The sequence below is a fragment of the Xenia sp. Carnegie-2017 genome, unplaced genomic scaffold, assembly GCF_021976095.1.
Source record: "Xenia sp. Carnegie-2017 unplaced genomic scaffold, XeniaSp_v1 HiC_scaffold_6, whole genome shotgun sequence".
NCBI classification, from domain to species: domain Eukaryota; kingdom Metazoa; phylum Cnidaria; class Anthozoa; order Malacalcyonacea; family Xeniidae; genus Xenia; species Xenia sp. Carnegie-2017.
The window spans coordinates 739,617-762,109 of NW_025813526.1; the positions used below are offsets into that span (position 1 = coordinate 739,617).

Genomic DNA, 22,493 nt, shown 5'->3' on the forward strand with positions numbered 1-22,493 from the left:
TCGCACTATAATTATATGCAAGAAAACTTTGTGAAAAAAAATGCCGCCGTTGATTAGCATGCCATTCTCTGCAAAAAGCGTACCATAGTTGGTGCAGCATTTTACTGTGATGGAATTTTAAATTCATTTTTATTTTTAAGAAAAAGTTTGTTTTTACTTTGGGCATCATCGTTGGTTTCGATAAACAAAACACACTGTTTCCCTCGGGCTTACTCAAATATGTGGTAATAATGCAATTCTTAGTCCATAACACAGTAATAAAGAGTTACAAGTTGTTCAACCAACTACAGAAAAACTAATATGTATATTGTGAAGGGCCTCAAAGTCTTATAAAAGTAACAAAGTGTTTACTGATCAATCGGATGACTTCAAAGGTTGAATTGTTTAATTATACGTGTTTTGAATTTTATGAACAATAAAACAATCAAATAACCATATAGCTTAAATTTCTAATCTTCAATTTTTTCACACTATCCGTAACACTATACTGCATGATAATGACAAAAAACCCTGCACGATTTTTAAATTTTTAGCTAATTTCTTTTGTCTAAAAATGAACCCCGTTCACTATTCCGTTGAAAAATTATGGATATCTGAAGGAATTTATTTTTTGGTGAAAAAGAAAACGAAAACAAAAATACGAAAAAGTTTCTTATTTCTGACTGGGAAATTAGTCTTTGTTTTAAAAGGATGTACACTTAATTGCTGATAAGCTAATAAACAGTGCAAAGTGTGGCATTTTGAGTTAGTGAAAGGTGGCCTTTACGTACCTTTTGCTGCTTAGGGCCTGCACACATTTTAATCCGGCACTAATAAGATAATGATTTTCCAACTTTTTAGTTGGAAACCAAGTCACCAAGAACATTCAGAATACTTGCAGCGTCTATTTATTTTTAAGTACTTGTGTTCAGTGAGCCTTTTAGTCCTGTGTGAAGTTATGTTACACACAATTTTTTAAATGTTGTAAAGTTCATATCATGTAAGCGCTGAAAATATCAGGAAACAAAAGGAGTAATCCGAGAAAATTTTTGGTCCGTGAAACAGACAACATTTGCTAACGCGAACGCAAATCAAATGCCATAACACTGAGCTGCCTGAATTTTTGAATACCGTGCCAAAAGTGATTGCTGTGTAAAGGGACTTCTAAATAGTTGAAGAATCACATGCTAATGGCTTTGTTCATTTTATACCAAGCAAACAATTTTCTTTGACTTTGCTAATGGACATCTTTTGATGGTACTGTCTGGTACCAAAAATATGACATCACAATTTTTCCAATTCATGCAGATTGTTTTACAAAAAGCGTGTTTCAATGCTGTTTTTTTCATAAATTAGCAAGAGCTCTTTATCTAACATTATTCAAATCTCAACTAGATTATTGTAATGTCAGAAAGTGCAATAGTGCACAACTTAAAGCCACTGTCTGTAGTGACTGTACGTATTTGCCCGTAAACAGCACGTGCAATGCATAATTAGTTGACAAATTGGACATTTGACCTGAATGAATAAACAATGTGCCAAAATCTGTGATATATATGCGTCAATATACTCTTGTACAGCAGAAGCAAAGATATCTAGCACATATTTTAATTGAAAAAATGTCTGAAGAAATTGTTCTCATCACTGGAACATCATCCGGTATCGGATTGTCGACGGCTGCATTGCTCGCAAAGCAAACAAATAATAAATTTAAAGTGTACGCATCAATGATGGATACAGACGAAAAGAATCAATTGTTGGAGAAAACTGCTGGTTGTAGCAATGTTGTTGTAATAGAACTGGATGTTCGTTCAGAACATTCTGTGAATGCTGCAGTAAAAGAAATTTTAGAAAATGAAGGACGAATTGACGTTCTAGGTAAGATGTCTTACTCAATTATATGGCTATCTCTTTACATAAATTTCATTTTTGGTAATGTTTTAGACGGGCACATATGTTATATTTTATTTTTGAACATAGGTAACAACTCGCTAGCAAGCTGCGTCGCAGCGGTTATAAAATATAATTTGTATCTTAAATAGTCCAGCAGTAGCATTATGATATATTTGAGGTGTAATTATGTTTGCGTCAAAACTAGAATATTTTGCATGATTAATTGTCACTTACGTCTCAACAAGATTACAAGAAGACGAGAGCAACGAATAACGCGAGGTAGTTGCTTCTCAAACATGAACTATATATTAATATTTCTCATAATATTTGAAGTTTGTGTCATGATAAAATAGGTTGTTGATAGCATCTAAATGGCAATATTAATACATTGTTTTAGATTCGTAGTTTTTCTTGTGCCATTACAAGTAATCAACATGGTCAGCATATTATGCAGTAAAACCTTAGTATTTATGTTGTAAATCGTCCATCTCCTAAAACTTGTAAAGTGTTTGAAAAAGTCACTCGTGCATTTTTTTCCCAATTTGCACTCGAATACATTTGATTACCTTTAGTAACGACTTTGAATATCGTTTAATAAGAGATGGGAATGAATAAATACTGCTGTAAATTGCTAGAGTTATGATTGTAAAAAATACATGCATTACATACAGTTGAACCACGCCTTTTCGGAGGTACCATGATTGTATGGTCTCGATAATATGGTAAATTTTTTGTCCCGGCATAATAATGATGTATTTGAGAAAAATACCCAGTTAATTAATGCGACCAGCACACCAGTAATACGGTCAACAGCCAAAATTCCCGACCTAAATGTAGTTTATACTGCAAATGGAAATTAAAAATGTGTTGTCGGACGGAAATGAAATGTAGTTGTGATAGAGATACCTGTTATAGAAAAGTTATACAACCTAACTGAACCATGCTACCGATCATACAACTCATATACTATACTCATTCCACATTGTTAATGAAATTTTTTTATTGTGAGACGTTCATAATTTTTCACTAAAAAAGATTACGTCAATATAAAATTGGACACCCAAGCTATTCCAAAATCCCCAAGCTATTCCTTTGTTTATAAATCTAAAGTGACTTGAACACATAATTGGCTAAATATGTTGCCTAGAAAAGAAAGCAATTTGCCCTTCCTAATAAGAAGCAGTTGGTTCAAAACATTATGAAAATGAATCTAATATAAAGCAGGGAATTTAGAAAACCTCAAAAACGTTCACAGGAATGGTTTTGCATAGTTTTGGTTTCCTTTTTTCACCGATAATTCCCTCTAGGACTACCACACTCTGCCGTTCAACTTGATGTTTTTTTCCCGTTACTGCTTAATTAAATCCTCTTTTCCCTATTTCCTTTGCTGCTTTGTACGTCACAATCCTGCACGAGAGTCTACTTTGAACTTAATTTGTTGAATGTACATTTGAGAAAAACGATACAAGTGCGATGGCAACATGAGATGTGCTCGATTGCCAAAAGAGTAGGCGAACATGAGATGTGCTCGATTACGAAAAGAGCAGGCGAACATAGACAGTTGACCATTTGGTGAAATAGTTTCATGAAACATACAGTTTTATGCAACACTTCGGGCAAAATCTAAACTTTTTTTGCAATAAGCAGCACGATACACCCATATTCAAAGGCTTTGGCCATCTTCCATGCTTTATGCAATTTACTGCCTTTCCTGACTTTATTATATGGTCGTGTTTTTCGATTAAAAAAAATAAAAACTGCACTTTTGCTAAACAAATTTCCGGCAAAAATTTCTTCATAAAAATTTTGCTGCAAACAAAATTTCGTCATGTTTTTCTTTGAATTGGCTGGTGTTTTTTTAACTTTTACTGCTTTTCAGCCAATCAGGTTAAAATATTTACAGTGCAGTTACAGCTTTTCAGCATGGTGCAATCACACATTTTCACAGTGCAATTACGGATAAACTGTATTACAACCAACCAATCACAGTCGAGAAATATCTCAAAATAAACTATTACTCATGTAATAAAAGATAATTGTTTCGTTTGTACGATTTTTGTTATGCAATCGTTGAGAGGCATGAAAAACAAACTTGTTTGCCAGTACGCTCACTCGTTAGTTTATAATCCTCCATTTGCTCATGAAAATCGTACACACTCACCACCCCTAAAATATTCCATTTATATCTGTCTTAAAAATTGCATATTAATGAATTATTGCTATAGTGAATATAGCTCATTCTGTTTAGTGAACAATGCCGGTATTCAATGGATGGGACCTCTTGAATGTCAATCTTGGCAAAGCATTGAAGACCTATATAATACAAATGTCTTTGGCTTATTGCGCATGGCTCGAGCTGTTATTCCTTCCATGAAGAAACATAAGAAAGGTCGAATCGTAAATATCAGCTCACTCGCAGGATTAATTGCTACTCCATTCTTAACTGTGTATTCTTCATCAAAATATGCTATAGAAGGAATAACGGATTCCCTGGCACCTGAGCTTTCAGCATTCAACGTTCAGTAAGTAAAGATTTGCTTTTTTGTCCTGACGTTTATTAATTCAGACTAGTTCGTGTTAAGAAGTTGTTGTTATTTTTTACATTAAATGAATGAAACATGGTTAAATGTGGGGAAAACCGTTTCTATTTTATAATTAACATAAACTATCATGTGACAAATTTTTGTTAAAATATTCCTAATTTTTTTGCAAATATTTGGAATTGCTCTTTAAAAGGCTGAACTCCATACTGTCGTTTTTGGTTGATACCAGTAATCCATTAAGTGCTCATTTGCTTAAGAGTTTACTTTATCTTCCTTATCAATCACTAGAATTCTAAGTCAAAATTAAATCACAGAGTGTATAATGCAACAATGTATTAAAAGCGCTTTTCGTGTTTTAGCTAATCAGTGCTGGCACGAAATAGACTTGCTTATTGATCGACACATGAACTTAAATACTTTATAGCATATTTATCAAGTTTTTTTTGTGATGTGTACTGAAAATACTGTTGACAGCAATATAACTGTGAATATATTTTTTCGCGCTCAACTATTAAATTTTCAGTAGTATAGTTTCACAACTAATGTCGAGAAACATTTGACCAATACTGTGCGTTATTGCATGTCATGCACGTTTTACGATATATTCGTAAGTTTTATTTTTGAATCAAATGTTAGTAGCAACCCCACCACTTTGTAACAATCCCAAAAGTGTCAATCACGTGAAATGCACGCCATCCAAAACAACAAAATAAAAAAAACAACTGTTCATCACACTCCCGACGTTGAGCATATTGATGAATTTATTTCCACGAGTTTTTCTATTTGACTGTCGCAATAGGTCTCCAATCACGACTGCAATTTTTCGTTGTCGGGTTTTCATAGAGTTTGCGTCTTTAGACTCAATTCCACTTGTGGTTTTGGGAACCACGGTATTTGCTGGAGACACATTCAACTCAAGTGGTATCAGTTGTTGTATTGGATGACGGAGTTCTGATGATCGAGCCTTTGTATGCCTCGAGCAATACAAGCTAGACCCGGCCCACTTTTATAAGAGCCCGGGCCTAAGCTGGGATGCTGTCCTCAAGCACACAGGGGTGGAGATCTAGTTGCTCACCGATATAGACAAGCATCTCTTCATTGATAAGGGCCTGCGCGGCGGCATCAGTATGCCAGCAGGCACTTTGCCAAGGCCAAGAACCCCAATGTGCCGGATTACGATCCAAGGAAGCCCCCAAGTTGGATCCAGTACTACGACGCCAACAACCTGTAAAGCTGGGCGATATCGCAGTCGCTGACGACAAGCGCCTTCGAGTGGGCCGAACAAGAGGCGGCGAAGGCGGCTTTGAACCAGCGTGCAGACGCGGAGAAGGGCTACATTCTCGATCTGGAGTACCCAGAAGAGCTGCATGACGAGCACAACGCGTACCTGTTAGCGCCGGAGCGCTCGAAGGTCGAAAACACGTGGAAGTCGGATTACCAGCACAATCTCCTATAACTGTTGTTATAGCGCCCGAAGGCCGAAAAGCAGTTGTATGAGGACGAAAAGTAGGTCCCCAAACCACGCAAGCGCAAGCCCGCCAAGTCTCACAAGGTCAAAAGCTGGTCCCCAATCTTCGAGGTCTTCGAGGTCAACCTCTACAAGCTGCTAAACAACAGCGTCTTCGGCAAGACGATGGAGAACCTCCGAAAGCGTGTTGATGTGAAGCTACTCCGGCCAAGCGAGACTGAGAGACTCCGCAAACTTATTGCCAAGCCGACATTCAATTAGCATATTATCTTTGATGATGCGGGGAACCTCGCGGCCGTCCACATGCATAAAAGCAGTTTGCTTCTCAACCGGGCTGTCTTCATGGGCATGTGCATTCTCGACCTCTCGAAGCACTTGATGTACGACTGGTCGTCGTACTCTCAAGGCGCAGTACGGGTCGTCAGCAGAGCTCCTCTACACCGATACCGAGAGTTTTGTGTTGAAGATCCAGACCGAGGATGTGTACGCCGACATGAGGCGCAACGCCGGTCAATACGACACCAGGAACTATCCCAAAGACCATCCGCTGTTCAGCTCAGCCAACAAGAAGGTGCTAGGAAAAATGAAGGACGAGTGCGCTGGGGTGCCTATCACTGAGTTTGTGGGACTCAGGCCCAAGATGTACTCTATACTGAAAGCCGATGGTCTGGAGGAGCGCAAAGCCAAGGGTGTTAAAAAGGCTGTCGTGGAACAGCATATCCGTTATGCCCAGTGCAACGAGGCTTTGCGGGCATAACGGATATGCAGAAGGCATTTCTTATTTCTTCGCCTAAAATACGGGCACAGGGAAGCCGGTGCCGCAGGTGAAGAAATAAGAAACGCCTTCGTAGAAGAGCTGCTCCTCGGCCAAGCGCAAGGTAGTACCTGACAGTGAAAGCTTCGCTTTCATAAAAGCGTGACAGGACCCCATCGACTAAGCCGGCGGTGTTTCAGTCCGATAGGGCACTGTAGTGTTTTATATTTCATTTATGTGTATTTTACCACTGCCTAGATAGTACAAGTTAACTCCTTTTTATATATTTTAGCTTTATAACAATTAACATAACTAATAACGTAAATCCTATTAAATTAACATAAATTAATAAACATAACATTCCCTCCGGCACAATTCTAATAGCTCTTTAGCTAACTTGTAGTGTTATTTTCCTAAAAGTTCGGGATTGATCACAATCTATCAAAATAAACTATATTTCATCAATTAAACGTTTTGGTTTCGTGCGATTATGCAGAGGATACCGGCGAGTGTTTGATACTTGTTCACTGTCATTACAACTACCGGGCTCTTTGGTTATCTTGTCAGGTAAGGTCTGTACCTGCGGTAGAGGCGTGGTTTTCAAGGTCGTTGTGGTACTTACAGTTGGTTCTTTGAATATCTCTTGGTTGAGATGTTTAGACGCTGTATTTTCATCGAGCACCAGACCTTTTTGTGTCTCCAAGTTGGAGGATATTTCTCAGCATCTTGTTTTGTCTTACCATCTGGAACTGTTGATCCTGCCAGACTTCGTAATTGATCAATATGTCGTTTCCACAACACATCGTCCACCAACACTCGATACGTAACTGGGCTTAACTTCATTTGAATTACTCCCTGTATCCAACGATCTCTTCTTGCTCTATAATCTTTTACCATCACTGGATCTCCAATTTCTAACTTACGCTTTGTCAATTTCGGTAATTGATGTGATTTCTTATCCATTTTATTTGGCAGACTGGGATGCAATGTATTTAATCTTGTTCTAAGTCGTCGACCCATAAGAATTTCTGCAGGTGTACATCCAGTTGCTGTATGGGGTGTGGTACGATATCCTAACAAAAATCTTGCTAATTTCTCTCCAGTAGATCCTTCTCCATTCTTACGAATCTTCATGGAGTCTTTAAATGTTCTCACTGCTCTTTCCGCTTCCCCATTTGAAGCAGGGTGGTACGGTGAAGATAAGTGCATTTGAATTCCATTGCCTTTTAGAAAATCTTTCATTTCTTGCGCAACAAATTGTGGACCATTGTCCGACACCATCTCTTCCGGTAGACCATGAACTGACAATAAAGATCTTAATGCTTGTATTGTTGCCGCAGCGGTGGTTGATGACATAGATATAACCTCCATCCATTTAGACTTAGCATCTACCACTATTAAATACATGCCACCCTCGACTGGACCTGCAAAGTCGACATGAATTCTTTGCCATGGACGTACAGGCCAAATCCATGGATTATTTACTTTAAGTGGAGATTTACAGCGATTAAATTGACAACTGGTGCAATCTCTCACAGTCTGTTCAATGTCTTGGTCTAATGTTGACCACCACACATGTAAACGTGCTAAAGATTTCATCCGCACCATTCCTGGATGATTTATATGCAACTCCGACAACACCACTCCTTGATATTTGGTTAGAATTACCACTCGGGTTCCTCTCAATAGGCATCCTTCTTCTACAGTAAACTCGTCTTGCTTTGTAACGAAATATTGTAGTTCCTCTGGTAACTTTCCTTCTGGCCAACCATGTAACAGATAGTATACTACACGAGACAATACTGAATCTTTTTGCGTAGCTTCTCTAATCATACTTACTGAAACAGGTGACCGCTTCAGTTGAACGCTGTTTACTGCCGCTGCCTCTTCCTCCCATTCGTCCGGTTCTTCAACACTTTTCCTAGGTAACCGGGACAACGCATCAACATTCGCATTGTTCTTTGAAGTTCGGTATTCAATATCATACTGATATGCACCCAGTTGAATCGCCCATCTCTGCAAGCGGGAGACTGCCAAGAAAGGAACACCCCGTTTAGGTCCCAGTATCATAGTAAGCGGCTTATTATCTGTGATTAAACAAAAACGTCTTCCATACACATACTGATGAAACTTCTTCAATCCAAAAATAATTGCAAGGGCCTCTTTCTCGATCATAGAATAGTTTTGCTCACTAGAAGAAAGTGTTCTCGAGGCATAAGCTATTGGTTGTTCTTCTCCTTCGTTCGATACATTTGATAGAACAGCACCTATTCCACACGATAAAGGAATCTGTCGCTAATTTCACGGGTTTCTTGGGGTCGTAATGTGTTAATACTGGTGCCGTTTCCAATAGGACCTTTAAAGTCTCAAAGGATTTCTGACATTCTTCCGACCATTTCCAAGTAACTTCTTGTGACAGTAAACAATTCAGAGGATTAACCAACTTTGCCATATTTGGAATAAACTTACGATAATAGTTCACTAGCCCCAGAAATGACTTCAATTCTGTTGGATTTTCCGGAGTTGGTACCTCCCTTATAGCTTGAACTTTACGAGGCGATTGATGGATTCCTTGTCGATCCACGACAAATGCGAAATATTCCACTGAAGGCTGCATAAAAACGCACTTTGATTTCTTCAATTTGATTCCCATATTTTGAAGATGTTTCAGTGCTCTCTCAAGATTCCGCAAATGTTCTTCATCATTTTTACCCGTAACTATCAAATCATCAAGTATACCTCCTACTCCCTGCAAACCATTCAAAACCATATCCATCGTTCTTTGAAAAATAGCTGGGCTAGCTGCAACTCCAAATGGCAGTCTTGTATACCGATACAAACCCAAATGTGTGTTAATTGTAACATAACGTTGTGATTCTTCGTCCAAAACAACTTGCTGATATGCTGCCGACAGATCTATCTTTGAAAATTTCTTGCCTCCTCGTAGCTTTGTAAATAGTTCTTCAGCTGTCGGCATTGGATATTCTTGAACGTCTAGACTTTGGTTAATGGTCACTTTATAATCGCCACAAATCCGTACACTACCATCAGGTTTCAACACTGGCACGATTGGCGTCGCCCAATCTGAAAACTCTACCTTTTCCAGGACACCAAGTTTCTCTAAACGGTAGATTTCTTCCTTTACCTTGTCTTTCAGCGCAAACGGGACTGATCTAGGTTTAAAAAACTTTGGATTTGAGTTTGGTTTCATGTATAAATGTGCCTTAACTCCTTTTACTGTCCCCAACGAATTGTCAAATAAGGACGCATATTGAATTATTAATTGCTCCACATTTTTAACAGGTTTTGCCACTACTTGTTTTATTTGACTCCAGTTAAGCTTTAAAACTGCCAGCCAATTTCGTCCCAACAACACAGGACCTTTATTTTGAGTTATTACAATTGGTAACTTAGCTTTTTGTTTTCCATGTTCAACGCAAACGTCTACTTCTCCCCTCACTGGAACTTCATGCCCAGAATAACTTTGCAGTCTAACGTTGGACTTGCGTATGCATTTTGCAGACAACACCTTTCTCCACACATTTTCTGGCATAATTGATACCGCAGCTCCCGTGTCCACTTCCATCTTTACTGACTTTCCATCCATTAGGACTAATACTTCCATCTCTTTCTCGAATCCGTTAATGTGAACACCGGCCATGTTTTCATATCTTCTTCTTGGCTTTCGCTGTCACTGTCAACGTTGCTATGTGTTTTAACGTTGTGAATTTCGCTGGATTTTTTTTTTCTTTTCTTAGCATCTTCCCTTCTCGACTTTTCACTTTTTGTATTCTTCATGTTGTTGCCATCTCTCCTGGGACACTTCTTTAATATATGTCCATAATTTTGACAACCGTGACATTTGGACTTCCGAAAATAACACTTATCGGGAGAATGATTTTTCTTACCACAGCGAAAACACTCGAGGGATGCTGTTTGCACTCGGTTCAGTAATTCTCCGTGTAACGCTGATGTTTCTCTCTTCGTTAATTCAGCCGCACAAGCTTTTTCTACCGCAGACTTTAAAGTCAAATCAACTTCGCCTAGTAGCTTACGTTGAATCGATCGATCTCGCAATCCACAAACAAATCGATCTCGAATTGCTTCGTCTCGATAACTCCCAAATTCACATGTTTCTGCTAATCTCTGCAATTTGGCAAGATATTCCCTAATCGATTCCGCTTGTCCTTGCTCAGCCTTGTGGAACTTATATCGTTCAGCAATAACTATTGGTTTTGGCTCAAGATGTTGTGTTAAAGTTTCTACAATTTGGTTATATGTAAGTTCTTTTGGTCTTCTTGGTGCTGTAATTGATCTTAACAACGCATACATCTTACTACCCATCAAATAAGTATGCTCGAGGCTTGCTTTTCTCTTGGTACATTATTTACTTCGAAGAATATTTCAAGCCGCTCAACGTACTGCTTCCAATCTGTACTCGTTGAATATTCTTCCATATGTCCCATAAAGGGCACATTAAAACCAACAGTTGTCTGTGTACTTTGGGCTTCTTCGTCCATCAGAATCGAATCTTTGTCGCCAACTGTAGTGTTTTATATTTCATTTATGTGTATTTTACCACTGCCTAGATAGTACAAGTTAACTCCTTTTTATATATTTTAGCTTTATAACAATTAATATAACTAATAACGTAAATCCTATTAAATTAACATAAATTAATAAACATAACAGGCACCACTTGGAGCTCCTCGCGCACAAACGCACGCTTGGGCCCATCGCTCAAATAATACAACACGGGCTTCCCGCCATCAACCACAGCCCGCTCGACCCTGTGGGAGGTGACACTCCAGATAGGATCGGTCGCCCTACGCCGTTCGCCACCCTCGAGTTCGCCAGGCGCATACAAATACCGCACCATAACACTCGATGGCAAGCGTTGCTCTATGAAACAAACTGGACGAAGCGCCGGCGCAGCGGGTTTGGACTAACGCTATTCTTCCGAATCACAAGGGAGCGCTTTTCGCCCGTTAAACGAGTAGTTTCATTAATGAGCGCTTCAACCACCTCAGGTAATCTTGATACCCATTCTTTGTTCGACTTGTAAAACTTTAGGCCATCGAAGAGTCCCATGGGTATAAATAGACTCTAACGCCTTCCCAACCTGGGTCTCTGTCTTGTCTGTGATTGCCTGGGCCTCCTCATACCGACTTGCTACGTCGACGACCGTCAATGCGTATTTGAATGTGCGTCTTCCGACTCGATTGTGAGGAAGAAACAATAGATCTGCCTGGTAGACCTCATTCTGGGTGCTGATGTCATAATTAGGTCGGGGGATTGCACTTCGCACTGGTGCGGGCAAGTAGGTCTGCCAGATGGCCTGTTTTGTTACCCATTCATGAACCACATCCTCGCCGACGCCAGCCTCTTTAGCCAGCTTTGGGATAGCAGCACGGCCACACCAGTACCCTGCACACAAAGTCGAGCACCTTCTGATCATTAGCTAGAGTGTCTTCGCCGAATACCCCCCTTAATCTCTTTAAAAGCCCCTCTACAGAACCCTCTTCTATAAACAGCCGCCAGGACAGCATGGCGCCCACGGACAGCCGTTGCTCGACTCTGCACTGCAAACTTATTCGTAACCATGACCACTCCGGAAAGGCCTCCAGAAAATACTTGCGCAGTTGGGGCTCTGTATATGCTTCCTCTATTTCAGCGAGCGCACCTCCAAAGCTATCGAAGACAAGCGTTCCTGTACAACAAACAGTTAGCCAGTGGTGCCCCCCTTCGACCGGATCATGGAGAGGGTAGATGTTGTCCGTGTTGCTGATGCAAAACTGCCCATCGTGGAGATGTGGTAGGCTGTCGTAGCTACAGAGCCAACGAACCGCCCTCGGCTCACTGGGCCTTCAGGAGGCGTTCGATGTCAACGCTTGTGAGCGTGTAATCCATCTTCCATTCCTTATATTGAGCACAGCAAGAGTCTAAAAAAGACACAAGGTATTTGCCAGTGTTAATCAGTTCTCGATGATGCACCTGAAAGCATTCTCGAGGTGTTGGAGTGCCTCTACAGTAAGTGGGCAGCGACCCCGATGAGCAATGCCGCACTTTGTCCGCACCGCGCACAGTAGGTTCTTTTTCCCATGTCAACGAACGCATCCCGAGTCATTGCTCTCCATCCCTCCAGTGAGACATCGGCAATATCGTCGAACTCCAGAAGTGGAAAACCTCTCATTCGCAGACCTTGACCCTGAGATCGTGGTGAGCAGCTGCAGCGACACCATGGCAGGCAACATAAAGCTCCTCCGGAAGACCCATCATTGGCTTGATACGCGATACGTGATACGTTGTTCATATCTTATGGCACATTAAATCTCTGATTAAAATTAATTAATATCAACGGTTCTTAGATCCAAAAAGATCGAATACCCTTTCGGAAATGTACTCTCCAGTGTTAGTAGGCGCGTAGACGCTGCAAGTCGGGCTTAGCAAAGACATAATTGTTAATGCCGTCGTGTGTCTGCACGAGAAAGGTTTTGTGGACCCGGCTGTCAGAGTTGTCCTCATACTCCACAGCGGGGTAGATCAGATCCGTTTAAAGAAGGATCGCCTTAAGTAAGGGTTTTCACGATTTCGGAGAAGCCACCTGCGGCATCCCACGATTTACCTGCCGCAATCTCGCCTAAACCGAGGATGAAGGATGGGCTATCTCTTCCATCTTCAAGGTCTTACCAGCCGGCACCCTGACCTGAACTCGGCTCTGAGCCCGCCCGTAGCTGAAGACTATACCGTCATGACCGGCGTTGGCCAGAGTCTGGTTTATAACTTTGATGAGGTGCCCGATCTCTGTGTATGTCCCCGTGAGGATGCTGAGCGTGGTCTCGCCGCCACCAATAACATCGTACAGCTTGTTGCTTTCAGGCTCGATATTCAGATAATGGAGCTCAAACTGGGCACTTTCGACGAAAATTGCCTTTCCCGCAATGTTCAGGTCCTTAACTCGCATCGTAAAGTTGGGCTCGAGGAGACAGCGGCTGACCGCCGGCGAGTTATTCACCGCGGATAGGACAACGCTTGTTGTTGCTGCCATGTTTAAACATGAGCAAACAACCGCCTTACATCCAATTGGAGGTACAAGCCACTGACTCATTTACCGCAGGTGATCCATGGCGACGACTCTTGACACTTTCCCAATCCCCGAGCCCTTCCGTGGTCTGTTGTCACCTGTGAAGGTAGTCCAGGATGCCATCGAGGAGAGGACCAAAAATAAGGTCTCCCTGCTTGAGGGGTGAGCTAGGGTCACTCTCTATCTGGACAATCCAAGTCTCTCGACTGGGATAGACATCAGCTCCGCAAGCAACTTTATGGCACTTTCGGAATCGTACTTCATTGTCAAGATGGGGTACGCGGTAAAAGACAATAGCAACCACCCAAACACGGGCGATTATCGCAATCGGATCACTCCTACGCGGTCGCACGGAGTGGCTTTGTGGCTGATATGCATATAGATAAATTTTTCTGAGACATATTGTTATGTATTTTATGACATGCATGTATGAATATATGTTGTTTTAATATTGCCATTGTTTTGATTAAAATAATAGTGGATATTCGTCATTTTTTAACTATCAGCCCTTAAAAAGCAAATTTAATGAAGTAACTATCAACTTGGGCAAGTAGAAGAAATAGACTTTTGATTTTGATTTAATATAGCTGATACTGTTATAGTATGCATTCTTGTATGAAAAAAATTATGAAGAAATCATGGAAAAGTTTTTGAAGTTGACATGTATTTGACAAGTAAGGCACAATTAGGATGAAATATGTACTGTTTCAAAGCAAAAAAATGGAAACAACTAACGTGCACCAACCCTAGACTTCTACTTTTAATTAAGGTTGGGAGCATTTTTTGTAATCGGAGATAGCATCTAAGTTGTAAATAGTGCAGAGATAAATAATCCTGGAATTTGTTCTTGAGCAATTCGTTGTTCAGCAACGAACCATTTGTTCGAAAATCAAACAAAACAACTGTTCGTTTTTTTTTCTTGTGTGTGAATACCAACGTTGATACATTCATTATATTACATTTGTGCACAATACTACTTCCTATGGCTATAGCATAAATTTCAACTAAAAAAGACACCTGAACGCTTATATTTAATAATCAATTCCTTCCTATGTTGCCTCATTGTGGGTAGCGTATTTGAAGACTTACTGGTATATGTAAGCATGCAGAGTAACTAATACAACTATTACACTGTTTTGGGTGGCTGGTTTCTTATAACAGATAAGTTTAGCCACACAAAAAACCTTTCTGACGAGATTTAATTTAAAACAGCGATATTTGGCTATTCTGCGAAGTATCTTAAAGAAATTAATATATTTGCATCAAAACATGCACTCGTGAGAAGTCTGTCAACAGCACTCGTCTTTGAAATCGGAATATTTTTGTTGCAATATATGAAAAACTTACACTTGTACGTGCATATTTCCTCACAATGTCACTAAAAGCTATAATACTATCATATTTCAACATACTAATTATATTCATTGACATCAATTGTAAATACTAAACTCATTTTATCTATCGTTTGATTACTTGATAAGCTTGTAAGTCAGTCGATGACTCAATGTAATAGCATATTTTCACATAATTTTGCAAATGGCTTATTTTGTAATTGTTTGTTTTTCTTTCCTTGTGCGTGAAAATCGCCTTTGGTTATCCGGTCAAGGTGTTTAAAAAAGATATTCGATCTATCTAACAATGCGTTTATCTATCAGCAAAAAAGAAGTTAGAAAGAATACTTTCTTCATGCCCTTTTTGTATTTATTTTGTTTGAGTATTATTGAAAGCAAAAGAAAACTCTCAAAGTATGTATCACTTTAATGAACAATAATATCTTTATTACAGTATCTTCGTTCAGAATAAAATGCGTTCCTGTTCCAGAGTTTAAAAATTACATATTGGATGCTCGCAGTAACAACAATAATAAAAAAACATTAAGGATACATATTTTTCTCTTTGCTATAGTGTGATAGCAGTCGAACCAGGCCCAGTCCTTACACCATTGCTAAAAAGTATCTCGCCGGAAGTAGGAAATATGTCAAGCGACAACCCAACAAAAGTTCTAGTAGATAAATTTGTAAAGAATTTAAGGAAAACAGTAACCCCGTACATGCTACCAGATGAATGCGGAGAGTATATCATGAAAGTGATCATAGAAGAAGACCCACAACCCCATTACATGATTTGCAAAGAAATGGAAGGATTTTTTAAAACAAAATACTGTGATCTTTCCGGTAGAATTTCTTTTGAAAGCAGCAAGAAACTTTTAGAATAGCTTTCATAAATGTTTTATAATTTATTCCGTAAAGTTTTGATCACTTTTCTTTTCCTAGAGTAAAATAGGAGAGTTTTATAGAATACTTTTTCATTTAAGTAAAAAATATTTCAAATTAAACGTAGTTAGTTCCTAATTCGAACATTGTCAATTTAATCTTGTTGCGTACTACAAATCAGTCAGTTTTTTAAAATTGTGCAAGGATGTCAATCAATCTCAAAAGTTTGGAAGAGGGATTTTAGTGAAGCAAAGCAACACAAAACATGAGGTCTTTTCGCTGTTAATATCTTAACGAAGTTAAAAACGTCGTTATGCATTGCATGCTCCTTTTTGTTTCTGGGTTAGTGTTTGGAAACTTAGCTACAAATGGCTTTTCATTCCTGAAATTTTCCTTCCAGACTGACTGACAATGAATGACTGACTGACTGACTGACTGACTGACTGACTGACTGACTGACTGACTGACTGACTGCCTGACTGACTGACTGACTGACTGACTGACTGACTGACTGACTGACTGACTGACTGACTGACTGACTGACTGACTGACTGACTGACTGACTGACTGACTGACTGACTGACTGATGGTACAAGTTTCAAGCTTCAATTTCGTTCAGTATTAGAAAGGGAGTTAGTGGAATTGAAATACTCACCTCTCGAACTGCAGTCGAATGCTCTACCACTGAGTTACACTCCTTACTTTTAAACAATGAAAGAATAACATCTTTATTTTAAATGTCAGTTTACTTTCATTATAACAGGAAATGAAAAAAGGTTTAAACTTGTACAAATTTCAAGCTTCAATTTCTTTTTTTTCTTAAACACATCTACAAAACATGCCTTAATAACCTTTTTAATCGAATTTACATTTCTAATTGGAATATGTGTATATATAAATATCTGTTTTAAAAAGGGAGTTAGAGGAATGAACCACAGACATCTCGAACTGCAGTCGAATGCTCTACCACTAAACTACACTCCCTAGCTTTAAACAATGAAAGAATAGCATCTTCATTTTGAATGTCAGTTTACTTTCATTGTAACAGGAAATGAAGAAAAGTTTCAACCCTTGTACAAATTTCAATCTTCAATTTCTTTTTTTTTTTTCGAGAACCCGTCCACAAAACATGCCTTAATAACCTCTTTAATCGAATTTTATTTCTAATTGTAATATATCTATGTCTAAATATCGGTTTTAAAAAAGGAGTTAGAGGAATTGAACCACTGACCTCTCAAACTGCAGTCAAATGCTCTACCACTGAGCTACTCTCCCCAGCTTTAAACAGTGAAAGAATAACATCTTTATTTTAAATGTCAGTTTACTTTCATTGCAACAGGAAATGAAAAAAAGTTTAAACCCTTGTACAAATTTCAATCCTCAATTTCTTTTTTTTTTCTTAAACACGTCCACAAAACAAGCCTTAATAATCTTTTTAATCGAATTTACATTTCTAATTGGAATATATGTATATATAAATACCAGTTTTAAAAAGGGAGTTAGAGGAATTGAACCACTGAATCCTCGAACTGCAGTCGAATGATCTACCACTGAGCTACTCACCCTAGTTTATACGATGAAAAGAATAACATCTTCATTTTAAATGTCAGTTTACTTTCATTGTAAAAGGAAATGAAAAAAAGTTTAAACTCTTGTACAAATTTCAAGTTTCAATTTCTTTCTTTTTTTTAAACACGTCCACATAACATGCCTTAATAACCCTTTTAATCGAATTTTATTTCTAATTGTAATATATGTATGTCTAAATATCAGTTTTAAAAAGGAAGTTACAGGAATTGAACCACTGACCTCTCGGACTGCAGTCGAATGCTCTACCACTGAGCTGTTCTCCCTAGCTTTAAACCGTGAAAGAATAACATCTTTATTTTAATTGTCAGTTTACTTTCATTATAACAGGAAATGAAAAAAATTTAAATCATTGTATAAAAGTTCAAGCTTCACTTTCTTTTTTTTCTTAAAAATATCCACAAAGCATGCCCTAATAATTTTTAATCGAATTTTATTTCTAATTTGAATATATGTGTGTCTAAATATCAGTCTTAAAAAGGGAGTTGGTGGAATTGAACCACTGACTCCTCGAACTGCAGTCGAATGCTCATCCACTGAGCTATTCATCCCCAGCTTTAAACAGTGAAAGAATAACATGCTTATTTTAATTGTCAGTTATTTTCATTATAACAGGTAATGAAAAAATGTTTAAACACTTGTACGAATTTCAAATTTCAATTTCTTTTTTTTTCTTAAACACGTACAAAAAACAAGCCTTAATAATCTTTTTAAACGAATTTACATTTCTAATTAGATATGTGTATATATAAATATCTCTTTTAAAAATGGGGTTAGTGGAATTGAACCACTGACTCCTCGAACTGCAGTCAAACTCTCTACCACTGAGCTACACACCCTGACTTTCAAATATGAAAGAAAAGCATCTTTCTTTTAAATGTCAGTTTTCTTTTATTATAACAAGAAATGAAAAAATTTAAATCATTGTGCAAAGTTGAAGCTTCAATTTCTTTTTTTTCCTAAAAATGTTCACAAAACATGCCTTAATAACCATTTCAATCGCATTTTATTTCTAATAGGAATATATTTATTTATAAATATCAGTTTTAAAAAGGGAGTTAGAGGAATTGAACCACTGACCTCTCAAACTGCATTCGAATGCTCCACCACTGAGCTACACTCCTTGTTTGAACGATGAAAAGAATAACATCTTCATTTTAAATGTCAGTTTACTTTCATTGTAAAAGGAAATTAAAAAATGTTTAAACTTGTACAAATTTCAAGTTTCAATTTCTTTCTTTTTTCTTAAACACGTCCACATAACATGCTTTAATAACCTTTTTAATGGAATTTTATTTGTAATTGTAATATGTGTATGTCTAAATAACAGTTTAAAAAGGGAGTTAGAGGAATTGAACCACTGACCTCTCGAACTGCATCGAATGCTCTACCACTGAGCTATTCTCCCAGCTTTAAACAGTGTAAGAATATTATCTTTATTTTAATTGTCAGTTTACTTTCATTATAACAGGAAATGAAAAAATGTTTAAACCCTTGTACAAATTTCAAATTTCAATTTCTTTTTTTTTCTTAAACACGTCCACAAAACAAGCCTTAATAACGTTTTTAATTGAATTTACATTTCTAATTGGGTATATGTATATATATATATCAGTTTTAAAAAGGGAGTTAGTGGAGTTGAACCACTGACCTCTCAAAATGCAGTCAAATGCTCTACCACTGAGCTATTCTTCCCAGCTTTAAACAGTGAAAGAATAACATCTTTATTTTAATTGTCAGTTTACTTTCATTATAACAGGAAATGAAAAAATGTTTAAACCCTTGTACGAATTTCAAATTTCAACTTCTTCTTTTTCTTAAACACGTCCACAAAACAAGCTTTAATAGCCTTTTTAATTGAATTTAAATTTCTAATTGGATATATGTATATATAAATATCAGTTTTAAAAAGGGGGTTAGTGGAATTGAACCATTGACTCCTCGAACTGCAGTCGAACTCTCTACCACTGAGCTACACACCCTAACTTTCAACAAATAAAGAAAACGTCTTCTTTTTAAATGTCAGTTTTCCTTTATTATAACAAGAAATGAAAAATATTTATATCATTGTACAAAGTTCAAGCTTCACTTTTTTTTTTCTTAAAAACATCCACAAAGCATTCCTTAATAAGTTTTAATCGAATTTTATTTCTAATTGGAGCATATGTATATTTAAATATCAGTTTTAAAAAGCGAGTTAGTGGAATTGACCACTGACCTCTCAATCTGCAGTCGAATGCTCTACCACTGAGCTACACTCCCGAGTTTAAACTAAGAAAAGAATTACATCTTCATTTTAAATGTCAGTTTAGTTTCATTGCAAAAGGAAATGAAAAAAAGTTTAAACTCTTGTAAAAATTTCAAGTTTAAATTTCTTTCTTTTTTCTTAAACACGTCCACAAAACATGCCTTAATAACCTTTTCAATCAAATTTTATTTCTAATAGGAATATATGTATTTATAAATATCAGTTTTAAAAAGGGAGTTAGAGGAATTCAACCGCTGACCTCTCGAACTGCAGTCGAATGCTCTACCACTGAGCTACACTCCCTAGTTTGAACGATGAAAAGAAAAACATCTTCATTTTAAATGTCAGTTTACTTTCATTGTAAAAGGAAATGAAAAAATGTTTAAACTCTTGTACGAATTTCAAATTTAAATTTTTTTCTTTTTTCTTAAACACGTCCACAAAACATGCCTTAATAACCTTTTCAATCGAATTTTATTTCTAATTGTAATATATGTATATCTAAATATCAGTTTTAAAAAGGAAGTTAGTAGAATTGAACCACTGATCTCTCAAAATGCAGTCAAATGCTCTACCACTGAGCTACACTCCTTAGCTTCAACCATTGAGAGAAAAACATCTTCATTTTAAATGTCAGTTTACTTTCATTGTAAAAGGAAATGAAAAAAAGTTTAAACTCTTGTACAAATTGCAAGTTTCAATTTCTTTCTTTTTTCTTAAACATGTCCATAAAAGATGCCTTACTAACCTTTTTCATCGAATTTTATTTCTAATTGTAATATATGTATGTCTAAATATCAGTTTTAAAAATGGAGTTAGAGAAATTGAACCACTGACCTCTCTAACTGCAGTCGAGTTGCTCTACCACTGAGCTATTCTCCCCAGCTTTAAACCGTGAAAGAATAACATCTTTATTTTAATTGTCAGTTTACTTTCATTATAACAGGAAATGGAAAAATGTTTAAACCTTTGTACGAATTTCAAATTTCAATTTCTTTTTTTTAAACACGTACAAAAAACAAGCCTTAATAACCTTTTTAATCGAATTTACATTTCTAATTGGATATGTGTATATATAAATATCTGTTTTAAAAATGGGTTAGTGGAATTGAACCACTGACTCCTCGAACTGAAGTCAAACTTTCTACCACTGAGCTACACACCCTGACTTTCAAATATGAAAGAAAAACATCTTTTTTTTAAATGTCAGTTTTTATTTATTATAACAAGAAATGAAAAAATTTAAATCATTGTACAAAGTTGAAGCTTCAATTTCTTTTTTTTTCCTAAAAATGTCCAAAAAACATGCCTTAATAACCATTTCAATCGCATTTTATTTCTAATAGGAATATATGTATTTATAAATATCAGTTTTAAAAGGGAGTTAGAGGAATTGAACCACTGACCTCTCGAACTGCAGTCGAATGCTCTACCACTGAGCTACACTCCCTAGTTTGAACGATGAAAAGAATAACATCTTCATTTTAAATGTTAGTTTACTTTCATTGTAAAAGGAAATGAAAAATTTTAAATCTTGTACAAATTTCAAGCTTCAATTTCTTTTTTTTCTTAAACACGTCCACAAAACATGCCTTAATAACCTTTTCAATCGAATTTTAATTCTAATTGAATATATGTATATCTAAATATCAGTTTTAAAAGGAAGTTAGAAAATTGAACCACTGACTCTCGAACTGCAGTCGAATGCTCTACCACTGAGCTACACTCTTAGCTTTAACCATTGAAAGAAAACATCTTTATTTTAAATGTCAGTTTACTTTCATTATAAAAGGAAATGAAAAAAGTTTAAACCTTGTACAAAGTTCAAGCTTCAATTTTTTTTTTTCTTAAACACGTCCACAAAACATGCCTTAATAACCTTTTTCATCGAATTTTATTTCTAATTGGAATATATGTATTTATAAATATCAGTTTTAAAAGGGAGTTAGAGGAATTGAACCACTGACCTCTCGAACTGCAGTCGAATGCTCTACCACTGAGCTACACTCCCTAGCTTTGAACAGTGAAAGAATAACATCTTTATTTTAAATGTTAGTTTACTTTCATTATAAAGGAAATGAAAAATGTTTTAAAATCTTGTACAAATTTCAAATTTCAATTTTTTTTTCTTAAACACCACAAAACAAGCCTTAATAACCCTTTTAATCGAATTTACATTTCTAATTCGAATATATGTATATAAATATCAGTTTTAAAAAGGGGTTAGTGGAATTGAACCACTGACTCCTCGAACTGCAGTCAATGCTCTACCACTGAGCTACACACCCTGACTTTAAAATGAAAGAAAAACATCTTTTTAAATGTCAGTTTACTTTCATTATAACAAGAAATGAAAAAATTTAAATCTTGTAAAAGTTCAAGCTTCAATCTTTTTTTCCTAAAAAAGTCCACAAAACATGCCTTAATAACCATTTAAACCGCATTTTATTTCTAATAGGAATATATGTATTTATAAATATCAGTTTTAAAAAGGGAGTTAGAGGAATTGAACCACTGACCTCTCGAACTGCAGTCGAATGCTCTACCACTGAGCTACACTCCCTAGTTTGAACGATGGAAAGAATAACATCTTCATTTTAAATGTTAGTTTACTTTCATTGTAAAAGGAAATGAAAAATTTTAAATCTTGTACAAATTTCAAGTTTCAATTTCTTTTTTTTATTAAAACACGTCCACAAACATGCCTTAATAACCTTTTCAATC

At 36.9% G+C, this 22,493-nt stretch overlaps 1 protein-coding gene and 3 non-coding genes across 4 annotated transcripts; 1 reads left to right on the top strand and 3 right to left on the bottom strand.

The window, feature by feature from the left end:
- Window positions 1-1,513: 1,513 nt before the first annotated feature.
- On the top strand, window positions 1,514-16,092 carry LOC124458254 (17-beta-hydroxysteroid dehydrogenase type 1-like). Its single transcript, XM_047008305.1, has 3 exons — window positions 1,514-1,857; window positions 4,121-4,394; window positions 15,627-16,092. Exons 1-3 carry the CDS (start codon window positions 1,536-1,538, stop codon window positions 15,934-15,936), a joined length of 906 nt encoding a protein of 301 aa, XP_046864261.1. The 5' UTR covers window positions 1,514-1,535; the 3' UTR covers window positions 15,937-16,092.
- Window positions 16,093-21,147: 5,055 nt separating this feature from the next.
- Trnac-gca lies at window positions 21,148-21,219 on the bottom strand. Its single transcript has one exon. It is a non-coding gene; the product is annotated as a tRNA-Cys (tRNA).
- A 489-nt stretch (window positions 21,220-21,708) lies between these two features.
- Window positions 21,709-21,780, bottom strand: Trnac-gca. The gene has a single exon. It is a non-coding gene; the product is annotated as a tRNA-Cys (tRNA).
- A 480-nt stretch (window positions 21,781-22,260) lies between these two features.
- On the bottom strand, window positions 22,261-22,332 carry Trnac-gca. Its single transcript has one exon. It is a non-coding gene; the product is annotated as a tRNA-Cys (tRNA).
- Between the last annotated feature and the right edge of the window lie 161 nt (window positions 22,333-22,493).